Source organism: Aaosphaeria arxii (assembly GCF_010015735.1).
Source record: "Aaosphaeria arxii CBS 175.79 unplaced genomic scaffold BU24scaffold_11, whole genome shotgun sequence".
Lineage (NCBI taxonomy): Eukaryota > Fungi > Ascomycota > Dothideomycetes > Pleosporales > Aaosphaeria > Aaosphaeria arxii.
Genome location: NW_022983484.1, coordinates 910,498 through 926,388, shown reverse-complemented (window position 1 = coordinate 926,388; position 15,891 = coordinate 910,498). Strand labels below are relative to the sequence as shown.

Sequence of the window (15,891 nt, the reverse complement as noted above, 5' to 3'; positions counted from 1 at the left end):
TTCTGGCGCTCACTCAATCGACGCAATCGGCAGTATCAGACGGTCTCAGCCCTGTACATCTCATATCGGGGTGGCGCACATGGATACCCGATAGTCTTACCATTCCAGTACGGGCGCAAGTATCCGTTAGAACACTTCATTCTCGATCAATGTTCCAATGCAGCAGATCAACTGTAAGCAGTATGCGCCAGAGCGCTGTAGGCGATTGGTGGAACGAAGGAATCACTCACGTGCACACGCGATATCAAATTAAACATGCTGCTCAAAGCAGCCCAGAGAGGTATTGATTGATACAAAAATTATATATACAGGATTCCTTGATGGATGATCAGCACTGGCACTCAGGCAGTGCCTGGCCGCGAGAGGAAGTGGTCTGGTTGACCACGCGGCAGATCTTGTGGTCGCAATGGACCGTACAGTGCTGCTCATATACCACAAAGTGGCTTGGGTCGTCTTCGAACGCCGGGAAAGCTTCAACAGCAACGTTAGTGACTGAACCAATGGGAATTGTAGGCGTAGTTGACTTACGTTCGCCGGCATCTGGTGCTCCGCCGATCGTTGGAGACGCCTGCTGAGCCTGCAGCGCGGCCCTCTTCAGGCGGTCGAAGGTGCCCTTGATGATGCTCTTCATTGCTTTGAGGAGCTTCATGGTGGTTGTGGTTGTGGTTGTGGTTGAGGATGTGGATGTGGATGTGGATGTGGATGTAGTTGTTGTTGGTGTAGTAGTGGTGACAGTAGGTACTGGCGTTTGCTTTCGGGTTGTGAGGTTGAGAGAGTTGGTTTGCAAAGGAGAATCAATTTATACTGGAGGTTCTGAGGCTGCTGTGGTTACTTCAAGAGCTCTATTGTTGCACTGGTATTGTTCAATAGGAGATGGTGTGATCAGACAGAAACTGCTTCAATTGTTCTGTACAAAATACAGTGATTAGACTGGATAGGCTCCAATTGTTCTGTACAAAATACAGTGATTAGACTGAATAGGCTCCAATTGTTCTTCAAATACCACTTTCAATAGATTCAAGACAATACGATACGATCCTTTGCCTTATTGTTCAATTGACGCTACAGAGAACTATCGGGAGATCTACGCTAGGCTACTATTATATTCAAGAAGCAAAAAAAAGGCAAAAAAAGGCAAAAAGAATCGATGCCGGCAGAGTGATCCAGGTCCCGGGGTCGAACCCAGACCGGCGCAAACCAGTGCCAAATAGCTACGCACTTCTCTACCGACACCACGAAAGGATTGTAAGTTTTGAAATATATATAGGGGCTCAAATGATCACAGCACTCTTAGATGTCCCTAGAAATAGGCACAACAAAGTTGGTTGTAGCCTGGATAACGCGTTGGATGAACGTGAGCTCGGAGTTGATGTTGCTAGTTTTGCTTGACAGTATAGACTCACTAGGGCACCTTTACTTCCTTGAACAGACAAGATTGGATTGTAACCTCTATTAATATTAACCCTACCTTGCATTGTAGTAAATTCGCCTAGAAGACTGTTGTGTGCACTGGGTACCTATTATAATTCCAGTGTTGTTTTGACGCGTAGATGAAAAGTAGCTTGCTGAATTACAGCAAGCCTACCTGTAGGGTCAATTAGGGCTGGATCAATAATCGACAGGACATGATGGACAGGCAACGGGTGGCTTGGTAAAGTAGACTCTGGACAAAGAGCTTCGTAATAGTCAAGATCAAGTCTATTCTTCTCATCAGCTATCTTGTTATTGTACCCGGCACAGTTATCTGTATAAGCTATTGGACCAGTTGACTACGATCACTGAGCTTTCATATACTCACCATGATTGCCAAGATCGCTAAATCCCTCAGAAAATGGGCATACAGGGAACACATAACCAGAATCATGACCGTGGGCTCTTTGAGATCTACAGTATTATTGGTTATTTGTCTCTCATTAATTCGGACAGAACAAGAAATCATCACGCCTATCTTACCCACACTGACGCGATATACCTAGACGCTACGCAGTCCATTGCAGCCTTGCAATAGGAACGAAAGCCCAGAATCTACATTCCTTCCTCCAGATACGCTTAAGTTATCGCCCCTCCCTGGATTTGCTACAAATTTGCGAGAGTAGCATACTTCCAGGCTAAGCAGCCAGTGCACGCAGATCCAAGCCAGAATAGTCGACATAGTGCAAAGATTACGAGATTACAAGTGCTTCTGACTTGAACATCAAGCTCTGATGCATGGGGGTGAAGGCGCCGATGCAGCTTGTGGAGTGTGGCACTCCACCATTACCGGCGCCACTCAGGGCAGCCCTCAACTCAACCGGCTGCCTCAGCTATCAGATTGTATTCGACAATTTCAACACGGACTTGCATCCTTGATCGTGCAGCTTAGATCAGTTCAGAATCCTCTGTTGCACAGTAACATCCGAGACTGACAACATACACCAAAGAACAAGTTGCAGACAACATCGGCTCAGCAAAACACGGCACCGTCCCCAGAATAGACAGTCTATGTGGGACTTTGAGCTCTCAAGCACAAACCTCGAATTTCATGTATCCGATGATCCTTCACGAATTCCTGGAAGGAAACGTTGTAGGTTGAAATACCAAAAGACGAAGCGTCGGGAAAGGTCAATGATGGATATGTGGAGGCACTCAGGCAGCAGAGCATGCGCCTCTTGGCAGTCTCGTAGCACTCGGTTGTGTATGTATACTCTACAGAACTGATAACGAGAGTCCAAATTGAGCTTGGGGCTTTTGACGTCGTAGGAAGTACAACTAGGTTGAGCCCCATTTCGGGGCACATCATAGAAGTATAGCAGCCTTTCAGTAGGACCTCTAGGACTCCTGGTTTTGCAATGCGTAGAGTACCATATCCGGGAGGCATATTTGTACCTCTGAGCCTTTCCCCGGGGGTTACTGATATTTGGCTTTGAAAGCCGACTTTGTAGAGCTGTTTGTAACGCGAGTTAGTACTACGTCATGCCTTAATCTGTCTGCTGATTACCTTAATGACATTGTCGACACATCTGCAATATATCGGAAGGAGTCAGCCGATATGAATTGCTGTACTTATCTCCTGCAAGCTCTCTCATCGGGCGCAAGCTTGCGACAAAACTTAATAAAAGCCTCTGCCGTGAATCAACCAATTACTGCACTTGCAACAGGATATGCTGTGCATGTTTACGCTTCGAGGCTTACCTGAATATTCCTCGTGCCTCTCTCAACAATTACCATTGCAGTAGGTTCCCCTGCAATGATCTAAAAGTCGCCACTTAATGAGATCTCGGTATCTACAGCCTCATCTACCCCACTGCATCCCAAGACCTTGGGTACAACAGTCCTGGTCATCATTTTCAAGTATGTGATAAGAGTTCGTTGAACAGTAAGCTAGGCTAGACCCTAGTCGATAAATACGAGGGAGGCTTGCAGGTGTCTTGTACAAATCGGGTATATTGCTACATTAAGCAGTTGTCGAGAACTCGAGATGCACGTAATAAGGAACATTTTCCATACATAACGTTCCATATAGACGCATCTGTAGTAGAGAGCATTACGGGCACGACCCGTAATCGTTAGGTAGGCAGCACTCATAAGTCTTGCTAAGTTCTGCACTGCATCCTGTGTTGATGTTGTCAAACACTATTTCTTCGAAGCCCTTTCTCCCTTTTAAACTCAAGCTCTGGTATTAAGTAATAAGCTCTTTGCTGACATCTATCAAGATTACAGTATTACTTCCTACAAAATCGCTAGACATACGCACACACGCACACACTGCAGTACATCGACTCACTTTCAACAGTGATAAAAACGAGAAACGTGGCCTTTCAAACAAACATCAGAAGAACAAGTCTAATGACAGCAAAGCAGTCTTCTCTCATGGACCGTGCATGTAGGCAGCCTCCCATCCGCAAAGCAGCGGTAAAGGCGGACTGAAGGTCTGTTTGCCTATGCGTCCGTGTGTTACTCTTAAGTACCAACCCTCATTTCCCCCAGTGACTTTACACACACGCAACCCACTTCCAACACTCTTCAATTGCACACTCTCAGTCTGGGGTTCCCTCGTTCAATCCAAAATCCCTCTGGAGAGCCACTTCTTTGGTACTTGGTCTACTTCATCGTATCAGTCGAAAGTTGGTTCGCTACAGCGCCCAAACGCGTTACTGCTGCAGCTTCTGCGATAGAACTTCAACCTTCAGCGAACTGGTAAGCAGCCTTTCTCCATCACCCATGAGAACTTACGCTTACATTGGAACGGTATTGCCAGCAATACTACGTCAACTCTAGGTCATCCTGCACTCTAGTGTAGCGTCAAACCTATCACCGAAACTGCACTCAGGCCTTCAGACAATCAAGCTCCGCAGGGTTGGAGTAGAGCAGTGCGCTGTCACCTCTTGCTAACAACCCAACGACTATTCAATCAAGTCCAGAAGAAGTCTCTTCCCCTGTGGAGATGACCTCCTTTCCGATCTCAGACTCTGTCAAGCTGCAGCTGCAGCGCTACGCTTTAGCTGCGTTACAACTCTGCAATTCTATACGTATCGTTTCCTTCTTCAATCCGTCATGATTATAGTATGCTAAGCTAAACAACTCCAGAATCTCTACCTGCTGAATTCAGCCCCTTTGCTGGCGCAACAGCTGTTCCAGGTCCTAGCATGATGGCCACAATACCCCTCAAGCCAGATGACCTTCTTCAGGTCGCGTCCACAGAGTCTACAAGCAGTAGCTCCTCAGCTCTTCCAGCCGCTAAACCGAAGTCGACAACACCCGCTGAGCGCAAGCAGTCGAACGTTCCAGCAGAATATCTAAAATACACAGTATCTGCCAAGTACAAGTTTAAAGGCACTGCTCCCCTCAGAACAACTGTCCAGTCGGCCAACCCCGTCTCCCACGACGTGAGGCGCCACCCAATTGGAGAAGACTGTGCAATCTGCAAACAGTCGACAGCGTTTGCACCACTTTCACAACTGTGGTGGTGCAAATACAGCTGTGGTCACAACCTCCACAAGGCCTGTGCAGATGCAGAATTTGCGAAAACCAAGTCGTCAGGAAAAGGGAAAAAGTGCGGCGCGTGTAGTCACCGAGTGCCACGCGCTCAGTGCGATTGTCAGGATGCCCAGGAGCACTAGAATAAGAGGGGAGGACACCACGGAGAAGAATTGCCAACGATACCCCTGGCATAAGACATGCAAAGGCGATCAAGTGAGACAGGAAGATATTTGTATTATTAACATGGAACTCCCTTTACTCAACATAATACAATTATTTTTTATGTATATTGTTTTTGATTCCGAGCAGTAATTGCTAAACAATCTGGTCTGCCTTGACGAAAATCAAACTTCCTCCCCAACTGAAATTCTGGTACAAGAATCCAGATGTCGCAACAATTTATCAACGAAGTTGCCCCAGAAGAGAGTCCCCAATACCTTTCGTAGATCTTTAGAGCTATTATGAGTCTGGGAGCATGTTGCAGTTCCTCCTTGTATATCTTGTTGTCCTTCCATCATCCTCCTTGCTGTTCCTTCACCGTCTATGTATGTGCCATCTTCTAACATGTCTAATGCAAATAACAATATCGAGCAAACTTCTTGCGCAGTTTATCGGACCGGTGTAATAGAGACCAAGGCACGGGTGTGTCCTGCGTGGGGGAGTGTTCGGCGGCGCTCGCTTCGTAGGTCTGGTGCTTGACATTACTGCTAGCATGGCGGCAAACATCGTTCCAGGGTCTGTAACAGATGGCAGGGTGAACCAGAGTGATTTTCTATTGCAGTATCAAGTGTGAGAATCGCGGCAATGGTTGCAGGGCATGCTATTGTGGTAGGCGGATGTTCATAACCCCGGTGAAAGGCGTACCATTACTCGAGATGGGATTACTGCCTGCTAATACAGTCAGCAAAGGACCCCAAGCAGGAGGAGAACTCATTCAGCCTCAAATACATATAGAATGTTTATCGTGACACTCTGACATGTCAATAGTCTGGCGTTGTTGGGGTATGTTTGTGCCGCTGGGAACAGCAACAACAGGCGAGGGCAAACAACGTTCTCCGAAAAGGTTGAGCTATGGGCACCAGACCGATTGAAGGGAGAATTTAGAATGCATCTGAATGTCCAAATGCATCTGCAATTGGGGGTATAAGTACAGGGTGGCTCTTCGTTGCCTAGACTTTTTCACCTCTGCCGCTAGTACAAACGCCGCTGACACTGGCACGGTACACACAGAACCTGCGCAGTGCAATACCCTGCCACTGCTGGCTTCTCTAGAAGCTTCTAGGAAGTCAGTAACCTACGTCGTAGGTATTAACCTTCTATACTGTATGTGCAACCGGTCCCTGTAGGACACAAGGTCAACATATCGAGTTCAATTTTGCTAATACTACTTCTGCCGACACAACAATGACAAAAAGAACATTTCAAAGATCGCCATCATTCCAACCGAGAACGAGCTCCCGGATTAAAATCCAAAATACCTCCCATTCTCGATTCTTGATGCGCTTACCTCAAGGCCGGTTGAAAACATATGTTACACCTATTTCCGACTTCATCGGCACGATACATTCGCTGAAGCTAGGCATATAATCAGGAATCTGTCACTAGAGTGATATGCAGAAGACAAAGTAGGGCAGCAACACCGGCGGAATCCATCATCAGAATACTGCTTCCTACGGCGCTACACCTACCCGGATTCGGCAGACAGGGAAGAATGGGCTTGAGGCTCATATCAGATTCCGACCTCTAGCAGATCGTCGGCGAATACGTATATCGCAGTGTCTTAGATGGTGGAATGCCGCACAAAGCAGCTTGAGGAAGTGGTACAACTCTACTTGATCACATTCTACAGCAAAAAGGGTACAGTTATGTTCTCTACAGTTTCTGAGAACATAAATTCCTTGATCTACATAGCTTGATCTTTGGTAACAGGTTGCTAATACCTGGAAAACCGATTCAATCAATGATGATTCGCAATATAGCCCTCACCGCTAGAAATCCAGGAATGCATAGCTTCCTTATAAGGTTTTGTAGCATAGCACAATATAAGAAAACCGAAGGTATCTATATAAAAACAATGATCTATTCATTATATTTTCCAAGAGACTGGATCTTGAAACTTCACGTAAGCCGAGTGTGCAAGTGTAATTATCGTGACTTCCTCATCTCCTCTATAAACAAGGATGCAAACCTATCGCAATCTATAATGTACTCATAGTTAAGTATGAATCTATATTAAATCTGCTAAGAATAATGCTATCTGGAGAACCAAGATCACTCTTCAACAATTCCAATGTAACGGCTCCTCAAACTTTCGATCTAAATCGCTGACGTTTCTTACGCAGTTGCGTAGAACATGTTGTGCTATCATAGGGCTCTAGACTACCTAGATTCAAGTAGGGTGTGTTTTCTCTGCCAGTAATAGTATCTTCGAAACATGTTTCTACCTTCACTATTTGCATATATTCAGTGTATAATTGTATGGGCTCTTCTCTCTTCATCCTTTACTACCAGTAGTGTATGTCTCATATATCAGAATGACTGTCAGAGAGCTTGTATACAGGGCTATATTCAGCACTTCTTTATTTTGACCTGCTTAGCACGCTTTCGCCGCATTCTAAGTCCTGCATCTGTTGAGGGTGACAAGGTCATCGTTTTTAGAGCCGGAGGATCTTGGGCATCGCTCAAATTAAGATCTGCTCAGTTGATTCGTGATTATCTGCTGTTCTCAGGGCTACTATCTCTATTATGTTGTTGAACTAAATGCAGATACCTTGATTTTTTAGTCTTTCATACAGTCGTATGCAAACGAGCGACCCGCTGCTTTAAAAACTGGGTACATGACAGGTGCCTCGATCGTGTCGCTGATATGAAAGCAACGTTAGGGTTGAACGTCGTACCTGTTCACGTGTTTTTGCCACGGCCTCCAGAAACGCGGTGAGCCCTTCCCGAGTTGCGTCAATTGCTCTTCTGAGAAGAAGAAGCTGTCATCCTCCTCCGCTTCCATTTCAACGCGATGCTCAGCTTCTTCAATATTGGTATCGCTGTTACTCGGTAAATTTCCCCAATCGACAAACTCAATCTCGTCACCGTCCATTGCTGTAACTCTTGAATCGTACCAGAACCCATCGGACTCGATCTAGCAAATCATAGAATGAGAATCGCATTGCAAAAGATGTCTTCTGTAGTTGTAGGGTGAAGTAGTACATACCTGAACCTTCTCACCAACCTTCGGCGGGTGAATGAAAACTTTCGACGACCCCAGAAGCGTACAGCAAATTTCCGGTATGGCGGAAGTTGAGGAGTTCTCATTTCCATGAAACACATCGTCAGACGAATGCTTGAGAGGTCTCGTGGAAAATTCAACAGAAGTGGAACGGTTACATGCCGTAATAATATACTCTCCACCTCGACATGCCTTGAACTCGGTGATGCGAAGATCGCAGCTCCAGGCATAATCGCCTGAATCCAGATCACGACGAACGGACAGTTCAGCTCCAACAGAAATGCTTCCAACCGGACGAACTTGCCTTGAGAGACTCTTGCGCTCGATTTGGCCAGTTTGAAGATAACGAACATACACGTGATTGTCTCCGGGCGATTCATTGAAGTAACCAAAGTGATCATTGTTACTTGATTCCATGGCCTCCCGGACGGTGATAATTCCAAGTTCATCAGGTGTTGGAACGGCCACAATCTGGGCAGATATCCAACCGATATGATCGGAAGGAGACTCGATTGCCGCCGGTAAGGGAAGATCAGCGGATGCTCTTTCGCATTCGATAAGCGTACCATAGCCAGCTCCTTCGAGAACCAGCCTTCTCAGTGCGTCGTACAAGGAGCAGCCGTGTATCAAATCAAAATAATCCTCAGGTTTGACATAGCCTTTGTGCAGGTGATCAAGAGCAGATCGAAGAGCCGGTAGCCAGAGAGGCCGGATGGTGGAAAGACAACGTGTGCCACTTTGGTGGATGGAATAACGAGATCCCTGTAGGCGAATGTAATCTATGTTACCGGTTTCAAAAATTCCAGTCGGCATCATTTTGAGAAGGAAGGACGTTTCGACCTCATGTACGAATCTTGCCCAAGAAATATAAAACGTCTGTTGAGATTGCAACACGTCAGTAGTATATCCAAATGGAGAACAAAGTGAAAGTAAAGTATGGAGATGCTATAAGCGTCATTACCTCATAGCGAAGAGCCGAGGCGTACAGTTTGCTTTTCTGGAATCGATCTTTCCAAAATGATGCTCCTTCTGGGTTCTGCGCCTGATAATCTTGGACAGCCGACATGTCAGGAACCAGAGAGCAAATTCTCAAGGCTTTTACATTCGTTCATGAGCTTTTCCACCATCCGGTCGATACTTGCGAATCCCGTGCTGAGGTTCAGGGCCAGCAACTCATCGTGCAAAGTAGTGTCTATTGGGACAAGGGACTTATGAGAGTCCTTCCCACTCAATTCCTTTTGGTGCTTCCGGACCTCGGAGAGGACTGAAATAGCCAGTATGCTAGATATCTTGTCAAGTTGTGCAGCTTTATCCCGAATCTCGTCGAGAATACTAGGAATTCGAGCAAAAATCACCACCCGCTTGGTAAAACTTTTACCATTAATCGCTGTCTTCTGAGTGGCAACTATAGTTCCAGCAAAATCGACGCCTAGGATTCTTGCACACTTGTTGTATGATTCTTGAATACTTTTCAGGATATTCAGCATCCTTGTAAAGCCTGACGAGTCGGCCCTGATGTCATTCTCGGACTCCTTAAGCACCTTCAACAGAACTTCAAGCTGGTCGGTGAGTAGCTGAAGCTCACTGGGAGATTGCTTGATGGAGTCAATTCGATTGTAGAGATCCACCCCTACTTTGATGAGGACAGTCACGATACCAAGGATATCGCCGACCGACATGATAGTTGTTTGACAATTGTGGCAACCAGTGAACTGCCCCGTGATGACTGCCGGCGCAAACTTTAGTCTGGCTGAAATATACCTAGATTACAAAGTTTGCTATGTAGCGGTGGGGAGCACTTTACCTCTGGACGATTCGCTTATGACGTGGTCGGTCGGCGGCAGAAGAAGGGAGGAGACCGGACTGTAATAGTACCTTGCTAAGACGGGACGCCCGTAAGGAATATTATGCTATCAAGCAACGCTTGTCACGCTTGAGAGTGCGAGAGGTGATATTATCATAACTTGATATAAGGAAGCAATTGTTGTTCGCTGGCTCGTGATGACAATTATGAATTTGGCCTGGGTATAAATACTACGAAATCTTTACGCGCAATCTTGAAGGTACATTATTTTTAGCAATGGCGCCCGATTCTGGGACCTTTCCATCCTAGCTTTCCGGTTAGTCGATGATGGCGGCAATATCACGTGACACCGTGCCAGCTTGGTGGCTCATGCTAGGTAATGATTGGCTCGGCAGTAAATATCCGAGCTCCATGCCCCGCGGTTCTTGGGAAATGGTCAACGAATGAACAATGAATGCTTGGCGTTTGTTCAACAATTGACGATACAATCACGGAGGGGTTACTTACTCAACAATTACTCGTTTTCACTCTAGATACAGAACAGTGATTTCTGACTTTCTCACGCACATACTCTCATATCCGATCTCATGGAAGGCTGGCTGAAACAATCTGGAGCGACAGGTTTGGATGACCTGGAGCTTGCCGACTTCTCGGACACTGGGCGAGGCATCAGAACGCGGCGGCATTTTGAAAAAGGCGAAAAGATTCTCACCATTACACACGACGTTCTCTGGACAGTGAAACATGCATATGATGATCCCTTTCTTGGACCTGCCCTTCTCTCCACGCAGCCGCCCTTGTCTGTCGATGACACTTTGGCTACTTATCTTCTCTTTGTCCGATCGCGCGGCTCAGGATATGATGGCCCAAGAAGCCATGTAGCAGCGATGCCTACGAATTATACTTCGACCATCTTCTTTGCAGAGGCTGAGTTAGAAGTCTGCGCGGGCAGTTCGCTCTACACTACCACGAAGCAGCTAGATCAACAGATCGAAGCCGATTATGAGGAATTGGTAGTGCGACTATTTGGGCGAGATCAAGAAATATTCCCACGCGACAAGTTCACCATCGAAGATGTAGGTATACAACAACCGGAAGAAGCTGTGAATCCGCTACTAAAACTTGCCAGTACAAGTGGGCACTCTGCACCGTGTGGAGTCGTGCCATGGATTTCAAGCTGCCCAATGGAGATTCAATTCGACTTTTGGCGCCTTTCGCAGACATGTTGAACCATTCATCCGAGGTTGAACGGTGTCATACCTACGATGTATCGTCTGGAAACCTCTATGTTCTTGCCGGAAAAGGCTACGAACCTGGAGATCAGGTATGTTCGTCCTCTTTCCTAACGCCGATAGTCAGCGCGCTTACGTTGAAACGTACTTCCAGGTTTTCATAAACTACGGGCCTGTCCCGAACAATCGCCTTTTACGACTCTACGGCTTTGTCTTGCCCGGTAATCCCAACGACAGCTATGATCTCGTTCTTGCGACGCATCCCTTGGCGCCGTTGTTTGAGCAAAAGCGCAAACTTTTGATCTCAGCCGGGCTTAATTCGACCTGTACTGTCTGCCTTACTCGCGCCGATCCGCTGCCGAATAGCGTCATTCGATACCTCCGTATTCAGCGACTGGACAAACCCGATCTTGCTGCAATGGGTCCTCATCCAGTAAATGCTGCAGTTGAGAAAATCAGCGACGAAAACGAAGTAGAAATCCTGCAGTTTCTGGTAGACTCAATCTCTAGTCTTCTCGATAGCTTTGGGACTCCAATGGGAAAGCTTGAAGAGCAACTCGCGGAGGGATTCTTTACTCCAGGTGGGAACGCATGGTCTGCAGCGCATGTCAGCTTGGGTGAACAGCGGGTGTTGCAATTGGCGAAAAAGGCGGCAGAGGATTTGTTGGCAGCAGTAGGGAGCGGAAGTGGAAATAAGGCTCAATGTGCAAAGTGCCAAAAGGTTCCTGCTCAGTTGATGTGGTGCGGAAGGTGCAACGGAGCTGCATACTGCGGGCGAGCTTGCCAGGTCGCGCATTTCAAGGAGCACAAGGCAATCTGCGAGAGGAATTAAGGGAAACTTTCAGTCAGCCCAGGATGCCCTCGCTGATGAATCCCGTCCCCATCAATCAATTCAGTCGAAAACGATTCCAAGCCGAACCCCTCGCAGGTGTCCGAGAGAAGAATTGCCGAAACTTACACTCAAAAGCCTGTCGTAGATTGAAGTACACTTTCTACTAATAGTAGTCTTACCTTAAATTGCAATAAACTCTCATAGAAGACATTACTAGGCTGCTACAACCTCACAGCCTCCAAAATAGCAAACGTCGGCCTCTCAAGCCATCTCTCCCAAAACCCTGTCCCCCTCCTCTCATCATCTGGCAAAACATACTCCTTCCACTCAAGCCTCAACCCCGCCTCCCTCGCACATCCCTCGTACACCTCCTTGAAAAGCTGAAAGCAGTCAAACTGCACAACGCTCTCCGTATGCGCAACAACCCTAGCCTTAATCCCAACAACGCCCTTCTCCTCCTCCCCAGGCGCCACGTACTCCTCGTCCAGAACCAATATCGTCATGCCATAGAAATCATGCTTCGGCAGCCGCATATCCTTGTCGTGCACGTTCGTCGTGAGACCCACGAAGCGTCCGCCGGGCGCGAGATTCTGCTCGATGACGCGGAACATGGAAGTCAGCTCTGCGGCGGTGCCGGCGTAGTTGAGGAACCAGCCTGCAAAGATGATGTCGAAGGTTGATGTCGGGGGAGGGGAGAGTGGTTTGCTGCAGTCGGCGACGGAGAAGGTGAGCGTCGGGTAGGAGGCTGGTGGGTAGGTGGATTGAGCGCCTTCCACCATGACGGGCGAGATGTCGTAGCCGGTTACTGAGGTCGCGCCGAAGGTGTGGAGGAGGTGGGTGTAGCGGCCTGTGCCGCATGCAAGGTCTGTGACATCTTGTTAGAGTCTTCGAAGTGTGTTTGAATAAAGTAATGATAATTGAGTTTAAGTAACGTGACTGTGAGTGAGCATATCGCACACGTTCATCTACTCTGATATCCTTGAAGGGCACACATGGACGTGGATTCAAGCCTTGTACTACAAGTTACCTATCTCTTAACTCACCAAGACATTTCTTTCCCTTGATATCCCCCAACGCTTCGACAACAGAAGGTTTCTCAGGCTCTACGGCAGGCAGCTCGTGCATGAGCTTGTACTTGGTGCCAATTTGATCGTACTGCCTATTCTGCGTGCTTCCCGATGCAGCATCCGCTTCTCCAGCGCCGACATCTGTGCCCATTGTAGCAGATATGCGGCTTTCACCTTTCTGGGAAGATGTTGCGCAACGTGGAGATCCCAAGCAACCAGGATGGAACGGACTAAGACGTGGCAGAATTGGGATATCGGAGGCGCTGATCTTTACCCGGTTTCGTACGATTATGGTCCAAGGTCAGGCGGTGGAAATGTAATTCGTGGGGATCCTAACGCCGCTATGGAAGCAGTTGTGGAGGGGCAGAGAGCAGTTGGATTAACGCCTGATGAGACGTTCGTTGGACATTAGTGGCGTAGACCGAGGTAGCATTGTGGGTTCCTTGGTGGGTGGAGACGGGTGTAAGGACAAATCGAATGCCGGCCGTAGCGGCGGCTTAACACTGTGGAGATCGTCGACTTATTCACTCTAGGCTTTCTTTCTCGTTGTTACTGTAACCCCCACCCCACACGCGTGATGAATTGAAGCTATACTCAGTATGCCTTAGCAATGCTCGGCAATCTTGGTATTGTTTAGGTCAGTCTTGAACGAGTAGTGATGTGGGTACGCTCTTCTAGACGAGTAATAATCAAAGCAGCGGAACATAAAACAGGCCAAGCCCGAAGTCCACAGCATAGTTGAGATACTGGGAAAGAGAAAGTAACTGCATGGCGGGTTTCTCTCCGGTCAACTAAAGGTTTGAAGTTGGAGCAGAGTGCGTGCCGAGGTCAATTTGGATGATAAAGCATTCCCAACAAGGCGTGCTTCTGCAGATAGAACATTGAGAGGGTCCAATAGTCATGTTTACATTTCTTTCGTTACTATTTTAAAGCTGTATCAGCATCTTTTGACCTAATATCGAGCCAATGTCTCCAAAATACATAGCCTCACAGGTATACACAGCACTTCGTGCGATAGCACAAATGACATTGTTTTACGTCGTTGCTGGCTCCTCGGAGGATAAGATCAAATCTTCTCGGTAGTTGCAACCTCCTCCTTGGTAGTTCTCTCATTTTTCTCGTCGAATTCGCGGCTGACTTGAGAGGAATTGCGTCCGGCTTCGATGTCCTTTGCGACACTTTCGGCAACTGGAGGTCCAACCACCTCGAATTTCCTGCCACGCTTCTCAGGTCCAAGCGCAGTAGTCACAGCAATACCCAGGGCGATGATTGCGGTAGCAATGCCCATTGTAGGTCCATAAGATGATACAGGCTTTCCTCCGTGCGGCCTGATTTTGTGACTTTCAGCAATGGCGTTGACGATTTGAGCCGAAGGAGACGAGATCATGTTTCCGAGCTGGTAAGTAATACCAGGGAAACTAGATCGGAAAGCAGGTGGTGAAAGCTCGTTAAGGTGAATGGGAATAACACCCCAGGCTCCCTGGACGAAGAATTGAATGAAAAAACCCGAAGCTGAAAGGCTTCGCTCGCCCTCGGGGATGATCCAAGCCGGAATCATGCAGGCAGACAGAAGAGCTGCACAGACAATAGCCCTACGACGACCGAACCATTGAGAGAAGTATCCGATGATGGTACCGCCAACGCAGGCGCCAGTCTTCATCAAAATAGATGCACGGGTAGCGGGCGCATTGGTCATGTGTTTCTGGGTCTTCATGAAAGTAGTGTAGCTATCCTGGCTGGTGTGCGAATAGTAGTTGAACTGGTTTGATTAGCTCGGAACATCTTCCGCATTTTCCTATGCTGTCGACTTACCCAAGTCATCAAAATGATGCAGTAGATACACATGCGCCATTCCTGGGCGAGCATGTGACGAGTCTCCCTCCAGAAAACACCGGGCGCCTTGGACTCTTTGCCAGCCTTCTTCGCTTCGATGAACTGCTTGGACTCTGGGAAGCAGATTCGAATCAGGCCGACGGCTATGGAAATACCAGCACCGATCCAGAAAACAGTCTTCCAGCTCTCTGTAGATCCTCCAACTCCAAGGTTTGCGCATGCAGCAATGACGTAGCCGAAGGAATAACCTTGCTGCAGGATACCGCTCATAAGACCTCTTGCGTTGACACTGAGATGGAGTTAGTTATTTATACTTCCAGGAAAGGTGTATTTTGAATACTTACGGGCAGTTCTCCAGTGCCATTGCAATAGCGTTTCCGTACACACCTCCCATGAAAAGACCGAATAGGCTTCGCACAGCGAGGAACTGCTGGAATGTGACACTGTAGATCGTTGCGACCTGGAGGAGTCCAAGAATGATCATGTTGACCACCATGGGCCACTTACGGCCCCATTTGTCTCCGGCAAGACCAAAGACAGCTGCACCGACCGAACGGAGGAGAAGAGTCAGGGTGATCGCAGTTGTGATATCGGTATTGGAGCGATCGTAGTAGTCTGCAAGCTTGGTTGTCTGAATAGAGAGCGCATGGAAATCAAAAGCATCAGCAGTCCAGGCACAGAAGCCAACAATGAAGTAAAGCCAGTCCTTTGCCTTAAGCTGGGCCATAAGGCTGATGGGGTTCTTCAAAGGCTCGGGCGATTGCCATTCGGTATGGGTCTCGCCATGGTCATTCGTGACAACAACCCGCTGTTTCCAGATGAAGAGGTCAGACCAGGCTTGCTTAGCCGTGGCAAGTGTGCCCTTGGCCAATGGGTCAGCAGGCTCGTAAGACGTAGCCATGGTGATGAGCAGCTCAAGAAAGACTCAAGAATGTCTGATA

General features: G+C 47.7%; 5 protein-coding genes across 5 annotated transcripts; 2 read left to right on the top strand and 3 right to left on the bottom strand.

Annotated features, from left to right (window-relative positions):
- Positions 1-4,628: 4,628 nt before the first annotated feature.
- Positions 4,629-5,099, top strand: BU24DRAFT_467196 (uncharacterized protein; the record flags this gene model as incomplete). The annotated part of the gene is made up of 1 exon (XM_033532429.1): positions 4,629-5,099. One exon carries the CDS (start codon positions 4,629-4,631, stop codon positions 5,097-5,099), a length of 471 nt encoding a protein of 156 aa, XP_033378919.1.
- A 2,639-nt stretch (positions 5,100-7,738) lies between these two features.
- Positions 7,739-9,861, bottom strand: BU24DRAFT_436678 (uncharacterized protein; the record flags this gene model as incomplete). Its single annotated transcript, XM_033530167.1, has 5 exons — positions 7,739-7,820; positions 7,857-8,095; positions 8,168-9,058; positions 9,144-9,232; positions 9,285-9,861. The coding sequence occupies 5 exons, from the start codon at positions 9,859-9,861 to the stop codon at positions 7,739-7,741; spliced, it is 1,878 nt and encodes a 625-aa protein (XP_033378918.1).
- Positions 9,862-10,437: 576 nt separating this feature from the next.
- Positions 10,438-12,323, top strand: BU24DRAFT_496541 (SET domain-containing protein). Its single transcript, XM_033534200.1, has 3 exons — positions 10,438-11,062; positions 11,116-11,310; positions 11,373-12,323. The coding sequence occupies exons 1-3, from the start codon at positions 10,574-10,576 to the stop codon at positions 12,048-12,050; spliced, it is 1,362 nt and encodes a 453-aa protein (XP_033378917.1). The 5' UTR covers positions 10,438-10,573; the 3' UTR covers positions 12,051-12,323.
- On the bottom strand, positions 12,161-13,666 carry BU24DRAFT_60921 (S-adenosyl-L-methionine-dependent methyltransferase). The gene is made up of 2 exons (XM_033534464.1): positions 13,094-13,666; positions 12,161-12,915 (listed from the first exon to the last, which is right to left on the bottom strand). Exons 1-2 carry the CDS (start codon positions 13,266-13,268, stop codon positions 12,272-12,274), a joined length of 819 nt encoding a protein of 272 aa, XP_033378916.1. The 5' UTR covers positions 13,269-13,666; the 3' UTR covers positions 12,161-12,271.
- A 517-nt stretch (positions 13,667-14,183) lies between these two features.
- Positions 14,184-15,851, bottom strand: BU24DRAFT_356200 (MFS general substrate transporter; the record flags this gene model as incomplete). Its single annotated transcript, XM_033523885.1, has 3 exons — positions 14,184-14,876; positions 14,930-15,239; positions 15,295-15,851. The coding sequence occupies 3 exons, from the start codon at positions 15,849-15,851 to the stop codon at positions 14,184-14,186; spliced, it is 1,560 nt and encodes a 519-aa protein (XP_033378915.1).
- Positions 15,852-15,891: the final 40 nt, after the last annotated feature.